Genomic DNA, 18468 nt, shown 5'->3' on the forward strand with positions numbered 1-18468 from the left:
TCTGTTGCAGTTCACTGTCCTCAGATAGGAATAGCATACCTCGATTACATCAGTATTCACTGTGCTTTGTTGCTCAGTCATGTCTGACTCTTTGTGACCCCATGGACTGTAGCCTACCAGGCTCCTCCGTCCATGGAACTTTCCAGGCAAGAATACTGGAGTGTGTTGCCGTTTGCTTCCCCGGGAGATCTTCCCAAGCCAGGGATCGAACCCTCACCTCCTGCATTGGCAGATGAATTCCTTACCACTGAGCCACCAGGGAAGCCATTTTTCAAATGCATTTTTGCAAACACTGCATACACATCTGTAAACTGTGTGTTGCTTATGTTTTCTTGTTCAACATTTTGTCTTCCTTAGAGTTAATAATTGTATTTATTCAGCTGCATGGTTTTCTGTATATATACTGTTGTTTCAATGGAGTTAAATCTGTGTGTTCAGTATATCATCTTTAAACAAAAGTTCATCATCTTTTTTCATTGGAAAATTTAAAGAAGTTATTATTTAAAAAATTATTAGAACTCATTTTTAGTTTATCTATGAGGAGTAAATTGGGTCATTCTTGACTGCTGATCTTTGACGGCTTGAAGCTTTCCAGTTAAGATGGGTAGATTATTTGTGATTTTAAGTTATTCCTTTGTTCATTTATTTATTTATTTTTTTATTGAGTGCCAGCTATTTACTACCGCTTCCTTTCATGCAGTGTGGATAACTGGACATTTTTGTTTTGCAATCACCAGTTTTCTCAATACATTACTGCCCTGTGTCTGATCTATGGGAGAAGTATGTTTCTTAAAATAACTTACTCTGTCATTTTTAGGCTTGTTTCACTGAGGTTTGTGTCTCCTCTCCCTGCTGTTCTTACTTTTTTTTCCTTTGGTTCCTACGTTTGAGACTTGCACCATTCAGAATATGTCATCTTCTCTCTCCCAGCTTTGATGGACATGGGTCTTAAATGCTGCAGTCATCAAACTTCAGTGTTCCAGCTGTCTCTCCCCAGAAACAGAGAGAAACGCTGTCTGTTTTCTTAGTAGCTGATCAGGCTGTTTCTTTCCACCTGGATCTTCTTGCTGAAGTGTCGGCGTTTCTGATGTCTCTCTATCCCCTTCTTTCATCATCAGTGAGGAGGACACGGGGCAGTGTCTTGGGCCTAAGCTGCAAGATGAGGACCTGAACATCTCAGTTCAAAACTGAGTGTCTGTCATGCAACAGTGACCTGATTCTTTGTTTAAAAGTGTCACGTGACAGTATAGCTAAAATTTCTTACCTGATTTTTTTCTTCAAACCCTTGAAGTTACATGCATTATTGATTCTGGATATAGGCTATGAACTTCATTCATAGCAGCTAACTTGGAATGTATACTAAGCAGCACGTGCTTTATTCTTTAGGATGCCTACTGGATAGCAATGAATAGTTCTCTGAAATGTAAAACCCTCAGCGACATCTTCCTACTGTTCAAGAGCTCCGATTTCATCACTCGTGACTTCACCCAACCGTAAGTGTGTCTCTCGTTCTCTTACATCAGTAGTTTTCAGTGCTTGTGAGTTGTGCTGCAGATGAAATTCCGTTAGTTCTAGTGCTGTTATACACAACAGATCCACATAACAAGGCTGTTTCATTTTCTGAAATGACCAACTAAAGCAAAACTTTCTTTTCTGGCGACAGCAAACGGTATACAGTGAATATCCCTAGATACCAAGGGCTTTCTGAATTCTGCCCAGTAAATATGTTGGTAATTTTTTTCTTATTATAAGGCCAATATATGCTTATCATAGAAAACTAAAGGCAGGAACTATAGCTAAACAAAAACAGGAAGTAAGCGGATTCATGATGTCAGCACAGTTGGTTTTATATACTTCCAGAATTCTGTCTGTGCATAGGTATAGTACGGATACACCTGTCTCTAACTGTATTCCAGTTTTTTACAACACAAATGGGATCATATAATTCATATTGCTTACTAGGCTGCTTTTGCACTCATTCAGTTCAGTTCAGTTCAGTCGTTCAGTCGTGTCCGACTCTTTGCAAACCCATGAATTGCAGCACACCAGGCCTCCCTGTCCATCACCAACTCCCAGAGTCCACCCAAACCCATGTCCACTGAGTCAGTGATGCCATCCAACCATCTCATCCTCCGTCGTCCCCTTCTTCTCCTGCCCTCAATCCCTCCCAGCATCAGAGTCTTTTCCAATGAGTCAACTCTTTGCATGAGGTGGCCAAAGTACTGGAGTTTCAGCTTTAGCATCATTCCTTCCAAAGAACACCCAGGGCTGATCTCCTTTAGGATGGACTGGTTGGATCTCCTTGCAGTCCAAGGGCCTCTCAAGAGTCTTTTCCAACACCACAGTTCAAAAGCATCAATTCTTCGGTGCTCAGCTTTCTTCACAGTCCAACTCTCACATCCATACATGACTCCTGGAAAAACCATAGCCTTGACTAGACAGAACTTTGTTGGCAAAGTAATGTCTCTGCTTTTCAATATTCTATCTAGGTTGGTCATAACTTTTCTTCCAAGGAGTCTTTTAATTTCATGGCTGCAGTCACCATCTGCAGTGATTTTGGAGCCCCCCAAAATAAAGTCTGACACTGTTTCCACTGTTTCCCCATCTATTTCCCATGAAGTGATGGGACCGGATGCCATGATCTTCGTTTTCTGAATGTTGAGCTTTAAGCCAACTTTCTCACTCTCCTCTCTCACTTTCATCAAGAGACTTTTTAGTTCCTCTCCACTTTCTGCCATAAGGGTGGTGTCATCTGCATATCTGAGGTTACTGATATTTCTCCCAGCAGTCTTGATTCCAGTTTGTCCTTCTTCCAGTCCAGCGTTTCTCATGAGGTACTCTGCATATAAGTTAAATAAGCAGGGTGACAGTATACAGCCTTGACTTACTCCTTTTCCTATTTGGAACCAGTCTGTTGTTCCATGTCCAGTTCTAACTGTTGCTTCCTGACCTGCATATAGGTTTCTCAAGAGGCAAGTCAGGTGGTCTGGTATTCCCATCTCTTTCAGAATTTTCCGCAGTTGATTGTGATCCACACAGTCAAAGGCTTTGGCATAGTCAAGAAAGCAGAAATAGATGTTTTTCTGGAACTCTCTTGCTTTTTCGATGATCCAAAATCTTTATGTCATTAAATAGTAAATGTATCATTACTTTAAACTTGCTTCAGAGTATTCCACTGGACAGCTATAGCATCATTTATTTCACTGGTTTTCTCTTCTTATATACAGTCCTGCAGTGAGTATCCTTGAGCTAAACCTTGGCGTGCTTTTCTGATTTTTTCCTTGGGATAAGTTCTTGGACACGGCAAATTCCCTGGTGATCCAGTGGTTAAGACTCTGTGCTCTCACTGCCAAGGGTTGAGGTTCAATCCCTGGTCAGGGAATTAAAATCCCACAAGGCACGTGCTGCAGCCAAAAGAAAAAAATCCCTAGACATGAACTCTATTTTCTCCCCTCTGTCAGTTACTCTGTAGCTAATCTTCATTGGAGGCAGATTGGACACCTGCACTGCTGAGCTGTAGCTGATCTCTTCATACTTCTGTTCTGTCCTCAAATAGCGGTTATTCTAGATTTCTTGTCCTACCTCATTTTAAACCCCAAATCTCAACTAAACTCATCTTTAATCTCTAAGATAAAGCATATCAGAAAATCTAGAAACTAAGTAGATAGACAGGTGAAAAATATTGTGTATGCCTGCCATATCTTCCCTAGTTCAGTTTGCTAATTCATCCCCTGTTAGCCTCAAATCTTTTTTTGAAGAGGAGCCTGGCTTGAAAAAAATACATTGCCTACGAGTCAGTTGTGCATCGTCTCTTTTACGTCTGGTTCTGAAGCTCGGGCGTGTGGTTTTAGTACTATGTTAAAGAGAGCGGAGTTAGGTAATAGTTAGCGAGTATGCCCGTATTGCCAATTTATTGTAAAAGGAGTTTAGCTGTATTGATTTTTCTGTTTCATTTACAGAAAAAACTTTATGTTGTTGTGATATTTAGGTGTCAACCTTTTATGGTTGCGTTGGCACAGGTGTGATAAAGAAATGACTGACTGGTATTTCAGTCAAATAAGCCCAAAACAAATAAACCCAAACAAACTCAAAAACTGGTTTGTTTTAGGGGTGATGGGCAGCATTTTCATTCTGAAAGGTACCCTCTGTTTAGAAGATGTTGTGGCTTTCAGGTTTTTTTTTGCCATTGTAGAGCTTTTTGTCATCAAATGCTTTTGTAAAGAGGCCTTGGAATATATTGCATCAGAAATACCCTGTACCTGTTAATTCACTGGATATGGATTTTTACACACGTTTGCTATTAGTTTCAATGAATATATATATAAGGACATCATTTCCTTTCCACAGGATATAAACCATTTTTAATGCTCTGTGGCCGATGGTGTTTAAAACCGTCTTTGCCGTCCAGTGACCTGCTGGCTTCCCTTAGCACACCTCTCCTTTTATCTTAGGTGAATTTAGCTATGATTCCAGTGAAGGGTAGAAATACCAGTCAGTCATTTTGCATTTTATGCTTTTTGACTTTTGCATGGGGAATAGGTTAAATCAGCAGGTGCATTTGAGGCCCTGTGTTTGGAGTGTTTGTCCGCAGAATACCATCCTTCTCCCTGTATAAATAGTTTGGGTTGGCAGGACAGATACCAAGTGCTGAACTTTCAGACAGGCAGTACTTCCAGAAATCTTTGTCAGTCCTCACTTATGTAACAATTCGTAAGTCTTATCAGTCTTGAAAAATCCCTATTGATTGGGTCAATATGGATGATCTTTGATCATAGAGGTCTTTCCAGACCCCTTAAAAATTAAAGAGTATGATTTTTAAGTAGGACAGGATCTTATCAGTGATTTAATTTGACCCTTTCATCATTTAGAAAGTTGAGGCCCAAAACTGTTCAGTAATTTATCCCTATAGTTAATAGAACCAAAACCAGAATGTAATTTCAGTAACGTCATTGTAAATGTTCTCTGTTTTCATTTGATGAAGTTATAAATTCCTTCTTTTCTAAAATACTTCAAAGTAAAATATTATAGAGTGTAAGAAGGAATATTATAGTATATAATTATATGTGTAGAATTATATAACATTATGAAAATTATGTAACATTACACTCTTTGGGAGCTTGCTTCAACAGAAGAAACAAGGATGTCATAGTTAAATTTACAGGTTAACAGAAAGCCAACCAGAAAGAGTTCTCACACAGGGTTTTTAACAAATACATTATTTAACAGGGAGTCTGGAGATGGACTGTTTCTAAGGGCTGTCGGCAGCTCATCAGGGCCAGCAGGGACCAGGCTCTTTCAGTCTTTCCCTCTGTCACCCTTGGCTTACTGGCTTGATGTTTGGGTTCATCACCCAACATCATAGAATGGTTACAAGTTAGCTGCTGTTCTGTACATATGGTATGAAGATGACAGCATCTTAATCGAAAATAGGAGGGGTGGTTCCGTTGCCTCTCGTTTTTCTCTGTGAGCAAGTAAAGCAGTCTGGAACCTTCCCTGAGACTTCCTGATAGCTCACGGTCACATAGTTACTCAGCCTCATCCAGTTGTTGGCAAAGGGAACAGAGATGCTGTGACTGGTTTAGAACAGAGGCTCTCCAGCTTCAGCTTGGATCAGAGTCATCTGGAGAATTCGGTAAAACACAGCTTGCTGGTCCCTACCTCCCAAGTTTCCAATTCACTAGGCTGGGCTTAGGGCCCTAGAATGTAATTTCTGACATGTTCTCAGGTGACGCTGGTGCTGCAGGTGCAGGCCCGCAGCTCAAGGACTTTGTGCTTAGATGTACACGTGCACCCCAGGGTGCCAGAGGACCACATGTCTTCAGCTGAACACCGCAGTTCAGTTAGCAAGGATGAAGGTTGGGACCAGCTAGAGGGTAGACGACTAGGACTGCTGTCACCGTTGTAATTTGACATGGAATAGTAAGTACACTCTTATTTTTCCTGTTAGTCAAATGGTTATTGTGTACAAGAAGCTTTGAAAAGTGGAAGTTGAAATGTGACACAGCGTCATCTCTCTGCATTGTACTTGCTGAGTGAATTATTTGCCGAGATAAACATTCTTTGTGATAAGGCTTGTTGAGTCAGAAAGCTGCTTTCACTAATTATTTTATTGATGGGGGTGTCACTTCAGTAGACCAAGGCAAGAAAGAAAAATCTGGTATTCAGTTGGAATGTAGAAGAAAGGGCTGAGTGAGTGAAAAAATTAATCCATTAATTGTTTCTCTGAGAAGGTCATGCATGACTAAGGAAGGTAGAGTTACTAGAGGTCAGCAAAGTTCACTTCTCTCAGTAATTTAAGCTCAGTTTTAATCAGCATAATTTTTATACATTTTGTTCTTAAGATTATTGGAACTGGTTATTAACCCTAAAATTCAGCAGCAAATAGTTTCAGGAGTAAAACTTTCTGCCTAAGTTAGACTTAACAGAACCTATACCTTATAATTTTTTTAGGCCCATTTATTTAGGTGACAGCATATTAAAAAGCAGAGACATTACTTTGTCAACAAAGGTCCATCTAGTCAAGGCTGTGGTTTTTCCAGTAGTCATGTGTAGATGTGAGAGTTGGACTGTGAAGAAGGCTGAGAGCTGAAGAAGTGATGCTTTTGAACTGTGGTGTTGGAGAAGACTCTTGAGAGTCCCTTGGACTGCAAGGAGATCCAACCAGTCCATCCTAAAGGAGGTCAGTCCTGGGTGTTCATGGCAAGGACTGATGTTGAAGCTGAAACTCCAATACTTTGGCCACCTGATGTGAAAAGTTGACTCATTTGAAAAGACCCTGATGCTGGGAAAGATTGAGGGCAGGAGGAGAAGGGGACGACAGAGGGTGAGATGGTTGGATGGCATCACCGACTCAATGGACATGAATTTGGACAAACCCTGGGAGTTGGTGATGGATAGGGAGGCCTGGCGTGCTGCAGTTTATGGGGTCGCAAAGTCGGACACGACTGACTGAATGACAACTGAACTGATTTAGGTGACAGTTTTTCCACTTTATATCACTTTAATTTTATTGTATTTTTAAAATTTAAGTGTAGCTGATTTACAATGTGTTAGATTGTTACAATTTTAGATAGCATATTTTATCTCTTTTTGAAGAAGAATTTATGATAATTCGAGTGAACACACCCAGTCTCCCTTAATTCAGTAACATTTTTTGTCTTTGCTTTTCCACCACCAGTGAGACCTAAAGAAATGGAATCTCTGTACCTAAACTCTTATTTTGGATCCTGACGAGCAGTAAAATCTTTAGCACTACCACTTTGGTGCTTAATTTTCCATGGGTGCTATGTTTTTCTCTTTTATTTCTGTCCTTGGCATAATTTTTTTTTCTGATATTAAAGGGTTGTTTTCTGTGATGTATAACGTTGTAATCTTCCAGTGTTTTAGGGAAGCTTATGAATGAGGATTGTGCCCTAGTAAAATAACTAGGCGGTCTTCCACTTTAAAATATTCGTGATTTTGTGTACTGCCACCCATAAAAGTTTAATGATGATGTCTTTTCTTATAAAAATAATCAAATTTTGATCTCAGCCAGTGGATTTAGGCAATACCTGAGTTGTCTAGAGTCAGTTCACGTAGTTACTGTTCTCCCAGCTGCCTGATTCTATGGTTTCTCTTTCTTTCCTTCCTGCCACATTGACTGGCCCGCTCTAGAGAACTCACAGCATTTGACTAGTGTAACTGCAGAGCACTAGAGACAAAAGGAGTTCTTAAAAACAACCAGAGAGCAAAGGCAGATTTTGCAGAGAAACAGCAGTAGAACTGTCAGCAGATTTCTCGAGAGGAATCTTGTTTCATCAGTTCTTTCCCTGAGGGCCTGAGTCCTAGCGGGTGGAGATGAAAGTAGAACACTTGCCTGTGTGGTTTCTCCTTTCTATGGGACACTCGTCAGTCTGGACCCGGCCTGATTTCGGGTCTAACTTGAGGAATTCTGTAACAGTTGCCCAGATTCCAAAGTGATCACAAATGATTGCATGTTTTTTCATAATTCAGACAAATTTTCCAAGTGTTATTTAAATGTATTGGTTAACACAGTGGAAGTGTTAGGTATATGATATATTTCTTGCTTTTGCTCACAAATTTATAACATGTTATATAATTTTACATTATATACTGAGTTGGGATTTAAGAATTTATACTAGTTCTTACCATGACTTTTAAATTATGTTCATAAGACAAAAGCTAGAGTAGATTGAACAATTCAATATTTTTTCTCTGTAACTTGCTTTCCTTGATCAGTGCCATGCTGTTATTTTTGGAATCCTGCCTTGTTTTTTTTTTTGCAAATGTGAAACTTATTTTTGGAAATAAGAGAATCAGGGTTTTTTTCCCTGTATTATAGATGCGAGTGTTTGGATCATCTGTGTTCTTGGTTTAGTTGATTAGGGAATAATACAGATATTGTTATATTTGGTATGATTGAAGACATTTTATTGTTTTTGTTAGGATACTCATGCTAGGATTGTTTCTTCTTCTAGGAGTCTCAGTGTAGTAAGCAGCCTTGCTTGATTTAAGGATTTGTTTCTTTCCTTTTTTCACTGGGGCCTGTAATTTTTAGACTGATAATTTGTGTAAGGATTGTAAACATTCAGGTGTTGCTAATACTCCACCTTAATGCATTTTTACTTTTTAAACCTACTTCTTCCAGAATATAAAAGGAATTTAGATATTCATATGCAATATTTTTTGCAGTTTTTCATATGAGCTCCTGAAAATGTTATTGTTGACCTTCACATTCGGTCTTAGATGGCTGCACACTTACCTCTCCTTTCAGAAATTGTACTTGGCCATCTGGTTAATCATCTTAACAAGAAAAAGCCTTGTACAGTAATCTCATGCAAACATATGTTCTCATGTCTACCTTCTGAAACTAGTCAAGGTTTTTAAATAATGTTAAATGTTAAACCAATCACCACTTAAAAAATAATGTTACAGGATTGTAGGATGCAAACCTGTATTGAAATGTTAACTTATTTTAAAGTAACAAATGAGGATTAACCAAAGGTTGAAATTAATATTGTAGGGAAATAGAAGCATTAAAAAATTTAGATAATGAAGACTTGTGTTTTGGAAGTGTTTGTTTTGGTTTTCTTATAGAATTTTAAAAACAGGTATATTATAGAAAGTTAATTTGTATGTGTGTGTGTTAGTAACTCAGTTGTGTCCAACTCTTTGCAACCCTGTGAACTGCGGCCTACCAGGCTCCTCTCTGTCCATGGAATCCAGGCAAGAATACTGGAGTGGGTTGCCATTCCATTCTCCAGGGGATCTTCCCAACCCAGGGGTCGAACCTGGGTTTCCCACATTGCAGGCAGATTGTTTACCTTCTGAGACACCTTAGATAACCTTAATCCTACCTGTTCTTTATAAAGTAATGTATTAAGTACTAGTCTCTGTTATTAGATTTATAAAAACCGTCAACATGGTTAAAATCACATTTCAGAAATTAAAATGGTAGGATTTCCCTGGTGGTACAGTGGCTAAGACTCTGCACCCCCAATGCAGGGGACCCAGGTTTGATCCCTGATCAGAAAACTAGATCCCACATGCCATAGCTAAGAGGTTGTATGCCACAACTAAAGATTCTGCTTGCTTCAAGTGAAAGATCCCACGTGCTGCAATTCTAAGACCTGGCACAGCCAAATAAATAAATAATACAAAATTTTAGAACAATTAAAATGGTAGTAAGGGCTTTCCAGTTGGCTCAGTTGTAAAGAATCCACCTGCCAAAGCAGGAGATGTGGGTTCGATCCCTGGCTTGGGAAGATGCCCTGGAGAAGGAAATGACAACTCAGCTGCAGTATTCTTGCCGGGGAAATCCCATGGCTAGAGGAACCTGGCCAGCTACAGTTCATGAGGTAACAAAGAGTCAGACATGACTTAGCAACTAAATTGCTAAACATCCCTCCCCCAGGCTCTCTGCACCACTGCCACTGTGATATTCCTAAAGCCTGAGTTTTGAAATTCTTGGTCTACTTGTTAGGTTCTCCTCACCAGACTAACCTCCTAAAGGACAAGGGACTCGCCTCATTTTAATGTTTCCAGTACCTTACCAGCCCCTGGCATATGTGGGCATTTAATAAAGAATATAAAAAATTGTCCATGAAACTGAGGATTGTTAGAAGAAGAAGCAATATGTTTACTGGAGGAATGTTTTTTACATGGGATGTGGGAAAAGGATTAGATGAATGTTGTGTGGCTTTAGGTGGCAGAGTTAATATCAGCAGAGAACTAGGTTCTGGTTCTAGTTAATGTGGCAAAGAACACAATGAGAAGTAAACCACAGTGCCGTCACACTCTCATTTGGAGTCAGGAGTTAAGACAGTTTGCATTATGGTCCTGACTTGGTCACTCACTGTGCTCTTTTTTGGGTTTTAGCTTTTTCCTTTTTTTTTTCTAACAGAAAAGCAGAGATTATAGTAGCTCATATAGTGGTTTTGAGGACAAATGAAATAACAATTCAGGGTGCTTAGGCTAACGCCTGACATTGAATGGTGCTTTATAAATGTTCATTGAATTTGAATTAATCTTCTAATTCATGTTTTTCATAAAACCTTACTCTCCCTTTAAATATATATGATATGTTTGCATAAAGTGACACCATAAAATAAAGATTTAATTGCCTTTCTTTCCCCTCAAAGATTTATTCATTGTACTGATGATTCTCCAGATCCATGTATGGAATATGAGGTAAGAATCTTTTCTTTAAAATCTTGATAAAACTGATATGAATTATAGGGTAACTTATGGCCCAGCAGTAATAAGATTTTACTTCATCATCTTTTGAGTTGTATGTTATGTCAGAACTCCCAAAATGATAAATAAATGATAAAGATGCATTTTGTCATGAAGAGTTTTAACAGTTCTGTTAGACTAATAATAGATCATAGCTCTGTTCTCTACATTTCATGTCAAGAATGTTTTATGCCTTCTTTAAATTTAAAAAAAAAACACACTTGATAATGGCAGTTGTTAAGACACAGTCTCCACATAAAATTGTTTATCAGACTAGTAAATATCCTCGTTTTATATTGCTGTGTTACATTTTTTTCTTTGCAGCTTGTTCTTCGAAAATGGTGTGAATTAATTCCTGGGGCCGAGTTCCGATGTTTTGTCAAGGAAAATAAGCTTATTGGTGAGGTTTTCTTTCTTTCTTTTAAACCTTTTAAACCTTTAATTGTTAAAAGACAAGCATTTGATGGAAATAGATTGCTTAGTAATTAAGTCAAGGGTAGCAATCAGTTTTTATCTCAGATGCTGCCTCTAGCCAATGGGCACTAACTCTGGAATGCTGTGTTGACAAGGGTCCTAGGGCCAGATTCTGTTTCCACAGAAGACAGTCTCGATGAGTCATGTCTGTCTGGATTCCAGCAGTGAAAGCAGTGGCCTGTGTTGATCCCACTTAGGATACGTGTACCTGCTTTCTCTCTGGGGCTGTCCTAAGTGCTACTCACAGTACATGGCTGATTTTAATTGTTGTAAAAAGCCCAGTTTTTGAACCTTTACTGATATTACTGAAGCAGTATTTATTATCCTAGCAAGAGAAAACATGCGAACAAAGAAGGGCATTGCTATAAAAGCCACCCATTTTCTTTGCTCTCAGGCTATCATTTTGTCTGCTGTGATCTATTCAAGTTAAATATTGAAGCTAATTTGCCCTTATTTTGTCTAAGCACATTTTCCATGAGGTAAAATTGACCTTCAACCAAGAAGAGTGTGATTTGAACAGAATCAGATCCACAGTGTTTGTTTATTGAATAAGATGTCAACGTTTAACTTGCCTGCTGTACCCTGGGCCTGTTTGGATTTAATGTATCGTTATGTATCCCTGAAGGAAACACCAAAATTCTAAGTGCCTGAGGAAGAGGTACTCAGCTGGAGGCGTTTCATGAGAGTAGAGAGCTTTCTCCTAGGCCTAGGGCAGATTGAAGGAGCTCTTAGAGTGCTCCCTTCAGTGTGTTTTGAATAATGTCAGCAAGTCACTCTGAAGAAAGGTATGTTTACTTTTCCGTGGTTTGAAACATGGAGCTTGTGAAGGAAAGATAGCATGTATGAACAAGGAAATTGCTGCCTCTAGATGCTTCTGTGAAATGCAGTATGAAAATGGAAGACGTGTGGTGAGGGCTATTTCACATGTTCCCGAAGAAAGCGAAAAGAAGGCCAGTTTTTAGAGAGGCCATAGGAAAAATCAAAGAAGCAGCAGTTAGACTATGTGGGTAGGTTTAAATTTTCTTCTTTCATTTTTTACATGGTAAACATTTTTATAACTTTGAATTCTTCCCGTTGTACTAAATAACTGCCGTTTCTGAAGTAAGCATGGCACTATGGCATTTTAGGGCCCACCTGACCTTATGAACCTTTACAACTGATAAGCTTTATATAAAATGCTGACTATTGGGTGATTCCATTCATCTGATTGGTCTTCTGATCTACTTTAATGGTTCCCTAAAAAGGAGGTTTAAAATCACATTTTGGTGTTTTTGAAAAGAATATTGTGTAATAACAGAATATAAAATATTTTCTCATCAGGTATTTCTCAGAGGGACTACACACAATATTATGATCATATTTCTAAACAAAAAGAAGAGATTTGCAGATGCATACAAGATTTTTTCAAGAAACACATACAGTATAAATTCTTAGATGAAGATTGTGAGTATGTTTTTATTGACCTAGTGAAATGAAATGCATGTTACTGGACCTCATTTCATGGTGGTATATATTTTAAAACTGGACTCGCACTGTGTTTTTAAGCATTTTACTATATTATGATAGTACTGATGGGTTTGCATGTTAATTTTACCTTCTTTAACCAAAATCCCCTTTTAAGACTGAGATAATTTCTCTGTCCTGTCACTTGAGATATTTTCTACACATTTCAAAGGGTCTGTCTACAGAGAACCAAACTCTTCTGTTATTAGGACTAAATTAGCTAGTTGACTGATCTACCTTTCTAGACTTTTTTTTTATTTGAGTGATCAGATAGCACCAGTTGCAAAGTAATCACTTGTGTTTTAAAGAACTGAAAGTATATTGGGTATGAGACAGAGTGTTCATGCGTTGTCAGATTATATCTGCAGTGGTTACCATTTTTCTACTCGCCAAGCCTGGTACCTGTGGCAGATTTGACTTCAAAAAGGATGACTTGTGCCCTGAGCACGCTGAGGTTGTGTGCTTTCCTAGTGCAGGTTTTACCCATTTTATTCTCCATCAGATGGTACATGGTCTCCTTTCACTGTGACAGACCACCTGCCTCTAATGGTGAAATGGTTGAGACAATGTTGGTGTTTGGTTTGAATTTTTATTCATATATGTTTTTGAATTTTTAAATATAAGGGATTATGGCTGAGGACAGAGAAAAGGAAAGCAAAATTACATTAAGTAAAACATTGCAGGATGCCTTTTTATGTTTGAAGTTTTGAGATGTAGAAGCATGAAGTCCTCAAAGCCAAATATATTCTGCTGTTTGAGTAACTTATGATAAAATGCATTTTAATTATCAAAAGGAGGCTTTGATCATGCACATAGTAGTTCATTACTAACTCCGAGTTTTTTATCCTTCGCAGTTGTATTCGATATATACAGAGACAGTAGGGTAAGTAAACTTGATATTTGATATACTCTAAATACATAGGCATTCTCTATGTGAAGGGCTCACTGCTTAAAAGTTTCCCCAAGGCAACTAAGGTGATTGAAATTCACAGTGGTCAAGACTGTCCCCTTAAAATATCCTTAACTCTAGGAGATGTGATATCTCCCATCATTACATGTCACAAGTTCAGGAGCTAATTAAAAGAGGCTTACTCCTTGGAAGAAAAGTTATGACCAACCTAGACAGCATATTCAAAAGCAGAGACATTACTTGGCCGACTAAGGTCTGTCTAGTCAAGGCTATGGTTTTTCCAGTAGTCATGTATGGATGTGAGAGTTGGACTGTGAAGAAGGCTGAGCACCGAAGAATTGATGCTTTTGAACTGTGGTGTTGGAGAAGACTCTTGAGAGGCCCTTGGACTGCAAGGAGATCCAACCAGTCCATCCTAAAGGAGATCAGCCCTGGGTGTTCTTTGGAAGGAATGATGCTAAAGCTGAAACTCCAGTACTTTGGCCACCTCATGCGAAGAGTTGACTCATTGGAAAAGACTCTGATGCTGGGAGGGATTGGGGGCAGGAGGAGAAGGGGACGACAGAGGATGAGATGGCTGGATGGCATCACTAACTCGATGGATATGAGTCTGAGTGAACTCTGAGAGTTGGTGATGGACAGGAAGGCCTGGCGTGCTGCCATCCATGGGGTTGCAAAGAGTTGGACACGACTGAGCAACTGAACTGAACTGAAGGCCACCCTGTGTCCCCCTCCTTTCCTCTTTTGTCGGGAGTCTGGGCCTGCTTAAAACAGTTCAGTTTTCACATTTCAATGTGGCCAGGAACTTGTCATTGGCTATTTAGATAATTGTTTTTGGTTACCTGAAAGGCCCTTAGCATGATTTGAGTCTGGTGGCTCAGACAGTAAAGAATCTGCCTGCATTGCAGGAGACCTTGGTTCAGTCCCTGGGTTGGGAAGATCCCCTGGAGAAGGGAATGGCAACCCACTCTGGTATTCTTGCCTGGAGAATCCCATGGACAGAGGAGCTTGATGGGCTGTAGTCCATGGGTCGCAAGGAGTCAGACACAGCTGAGCGACTAACACTTTCACTTTCTTTCATGAAGATGAAGAATTGAGTAGTTTGTATTTATTTTGTAATCTTAAAGTGATGGAAACTTCTGTAATGAATAGCAAAAACCGGACCTAATGAATCCTGCAGCAGAGATTTCACTATCAAGACATGCAATCATTTCAGAGAGATTTGTGCCACGAGGTGTCCTGTGATAGTGCTTTAACAGCTTAGCTCTTAAGAGGACAGCAGGTGTGTTTTCTAAATATGTGACCCATATATTTCCTCAGCATCCCTCAAATTCTTTTCCTTCCCTCCCCACACTTGTATCACCTCATCACAGTGATGCTTGTGATACCTTTCAGTCATTTCTTGGACAAAAGGATGGGGCCCATATGTTCATGACCCAAGGTAACTGTTAACCATTCACTCACCTCTTTCAAGCCAAAGGTATCACTTACTCTGTTTTCACCTGTCTGTGTTGAAGGTTGGTGGCATCTGTTAAGAATTAGAAAGGGGAGCTATTAAAAAAGAGAAAGAAAGAGGACCTATAAATTGACATGTGGTACAGAAGAGGGATGGTACTTGCCAGAGTTGGAAGCAAACCTTAGAGAAAGGATGGGGAGCTGGCAGGGTGGAGTGGACAGGAACCTGAGCTGCTGGGCGCCCAGGACTCAGGGCCAGTCTCAGGTTCTAACAGCCAGATGCCAGCCACGTCCAGTCACTCACAGACCACAGTTTATCCAGAGTCTGCCAGGTGTTAGATGCTGTGCTTCTAACAAGCCGCTTCCATCCGGGTGATCTCAAGACCATCAAGGAGCTTACCTTTGAGACTAAAGCGTTCCAGGATTGGCCTGGATCAAATCAGTGAGGGAGGAAACTGAGCCCATTGTCCTGAATGTGCGGCTCAGAAGAGCTTGACTCTTACTTAATTCATTCTGGATCTCAGGGTGTCTCAGCACTTCCCCAGCACATGTCCAGGTCTGCTGTGGTTCAGTAGGGCCAGCAGGTCAGTGCAGACGTGTGACTTCGTGCGACAGTTATATGAGTGTCTTAAGTGAAGTGGGACATGGATGTAAGTAATTACGGCTGTGATCTGACAGCACCAAAAGCAGTTGCGTGCTTTTAAAGTGGGAACCAGGCCAGTGTAAACATCTTGACGGTCTCTGAGAAGAGATGCCGGCCGTGATGTGAAATTCATTTGCTTTCAATCAATGGCACTTGAGTCACCGTCTCAGACACTGTCTGGAATGCAGGATTTATGGCTATTCTTGGGAGAAAACTAACTCTTTTTATGGTGATCTCTGATCTGAAGTACAAGTGGAGTGTGTCTGGGGTTGGCTCCCCTGCATGTCTGTCAGAACAGTTGCTGGGCAGGTGGACTCGGTGCCAAGAGAGTCTAACCGCTCTACGCGTCAGAGCCGTGGCTCCTGCCCCTATGCGGGAGGTCTGGGATGAGGCCTTGGAATGTGTATTTTAAGAAGCTCCACAAGTGCTGATAATGCATAACTAGAATTTAGAGTAACTACTGTAGATATTTGAAAAACGATTTGGGTCCCCTTATGTATTCCTTTCCGTCATGGCTATTTTCTTGTTATTTTGTTGCTTTTGGGATAAATATGATGTAGCGTGTTTGATATTGTTCAGAATGAATCTGCAGTCTAGTCACTTTTTTGCTTCTGTTGTATGTATGATTGAGAAAGAAAGTACAGTGTCTAACGTGCAAAGTGTTCTGTAGACGTTCGTTAGATTAAGCTTGTTAATGCTATTGCTTTGAAAATATACATGGAAGGTCTGATTCTAACCCTTCCACCTCTGCAATCTAGGTTAATTTCTTATGTATCCTTCCAGTATTTCTTGATGCAAAAACCAGCAGCATACTTCTTCCCCATCTTTCTTTACACAGGAGTTCAGTTAAGTTTAGTTGCTCGGTGGTGTCCGACTCTCCATGACCCCATGGACTATAGCATGCCAGGTTTCTCTGTCCATCACTAGCACCCAGAGCCTGCTTAAACTCATGTCCATTGAGTCAGTGATACCATCCAACCATCTCATCCTCTGTTGTCCCCTTCTCCTCCTGCCTTCAATCTTTCCCAACATCAGGGTCTTTTCCAGTGAGTTAGTTCTTGCATCAGGTGGCCAAAGTATTGGAGCTTCGGTTTCAGCATCAGTCCCTCCAGTGAATATTCACAACTGATTTCCTTTAGGATGGACTGGTTGGACCTCCTTGCAGTCCAAGGGACTCTCAAGAGACTTCTCCTACACCACAGTTCAAAAGCATCAATTCTTCAGCACTCAGCTTTCTTTATAGTCCAACTCTCACATCCATACATGACTACTAGAAACCACAGCTTTGACTAGATGGACCTTTGTTGGCAAAGTAATATCGGCTTTTTAATATGTGGTCATAGCTTTTCTTCCAAGGAGCAAGTGTCTTTTAATTTCATGGCTGCAGTCACCATCTGCAGTGATTCTGGAGCCCAAAAAAATAAAGTCTGACACTGTTTCCATTGTTTACCCATCTATTTGCCATGAACTGATGGGACTGGATGCCATGATCTTCATTTTTTGAATGTTGAGTTTTAAGCCAGCTTTTTCACTTTCATCAAGAGGCTCTTTAGGTCTTCTTTGCTTTCTGCCATAAGGGTGGTGTCATCTGCATACCTGAGGTTTTTGATATTTCTCCCAGCAATCTTGATTCCAGCTTGTGCTTCATCCAGCCCAGCATTTCTCGTGATGTACTCTGCATATAAGTTATACAGGGAGACAATATACAGCCTTGACGTACTCCTTTTCCTATTTGGAACCAGTCTGTTGTTCCATTTCCGGTTCTAACTGTTGCTTCCTGACCTGCGTACAGATTTCTCAGGAGGCAGGTAACGTGGTCTGTCTGGTATTCCCATCTCTTGAAGAATTTTCCACAGTTTGTTGTGATCCACATAGTCAAAAGCTTTGGCATAGTCAATAAAGCAGAAGTAGATGTTTTTCTGGAATTCTTTTGCTTTTTCAATGATCCAACGGATGTTGGCAATTTGATCTCTGGTTCTTCTGCCTTTTCTCTTTTTTTTAATATAAATTTATTTATTTTAATTGGAGGCTAATTACTTTACAATATTGTATTGGTTTTGCCATACATCAATATGAATCTGCTACGGGTGTACACGTGTTCCCCATCCTGAACCCACCCCCCCCCCACCCGCCCCACCTCCCTCCCTGTACCATCCCTCTGGGTCATCCCAGTGCACCAGCCCCAAGCATCCTGTATCATGCATCGAACCTGGACTGGTGATTTGTTTCATATATGATATTGTACATGTTTCAATGCCATTCTTCCAAATCATCCTACCCTCTCCCTCTCCCACAGAGTCCAAAAGACTGTTCTGTATATCTGTGTCTCTTTCGCTGTCTTGCATACAGGGTTATCGTTACCATCCTTCTAAATTCCATATATATGCGTTAGTATACTGTATTGGTGGGAATGCAAACTAGTATAGCCACTATGGAGAACCGTGTGGAGATTTCTTTAAAAACTGGAAATAGAACTGCCTTATGACCCAGCAATCCCACTACTGGGCATACATACTGAGGAAACCAGAATTGAAAGAGACATGTGTACCCCAATGTTCATCCCAGCACTGTTTATAATAGCCAGGACATGGAAGCAACCTAGATGTCCATCAGCAGATGAATGGATAAGAAAGCTTTGGTACATATACACAGTGGAGTATTACTCAGCCATTAAAAAGAATACATTTGAATCAGTTCTAATGAGGTGGATGAAACTGGAGCCTATTATACAGAGTGAAGTAAGCCAGAA

General features: G+C 40.1%; 1 protein-coding gene across 1 annotated transcript in view; it reads left to right on the forward strand.

Moving 5' to 3' along the window:
• CDC123 (cell division cycle 123) overlaps window positions 1–18468 on the forward strand; it is a 44707-nt gene that overhangs the window by 16230 nt on the left and 10009 nt on the right. Inside the window, exons 6-10 of the mRNA XM_068987510.1 lie at window positions 1387–1493; window positions 10641–10689; window positions 11059–11134; window positions 12529–12651; window positions 13566–13594. Coding sequence (XP_068843611.1) covers window positions 1387–1493; window positions 10641–10689; window positions 11059–11134; window positions 12529–12651; window positions 13566–13594 — 384 coding nt within the window. The remainder of the gene's footprint in view (window positions 1–1386; window positions 1494–10640; window positions 10690–11058; window positions 11135–12528; window positions 12652–13565; window positions 13595–18468) is intronic.

This window comes from Capricornis sumatraensis, chromosome 15 (assembly GCF_032405125.1).
Source record: "Capricornis sumatraensis isolate serow.1 chromosome 15, serow.2, whole genome shotgun sequence".
Taxonomy (NCBI): domain Eukaryota; kingdom Metazoa; phylum Chordata; class Mammalia; order Artiodactyla; family Bovidae; genus Capricornis; species Capricornis sumatraensis.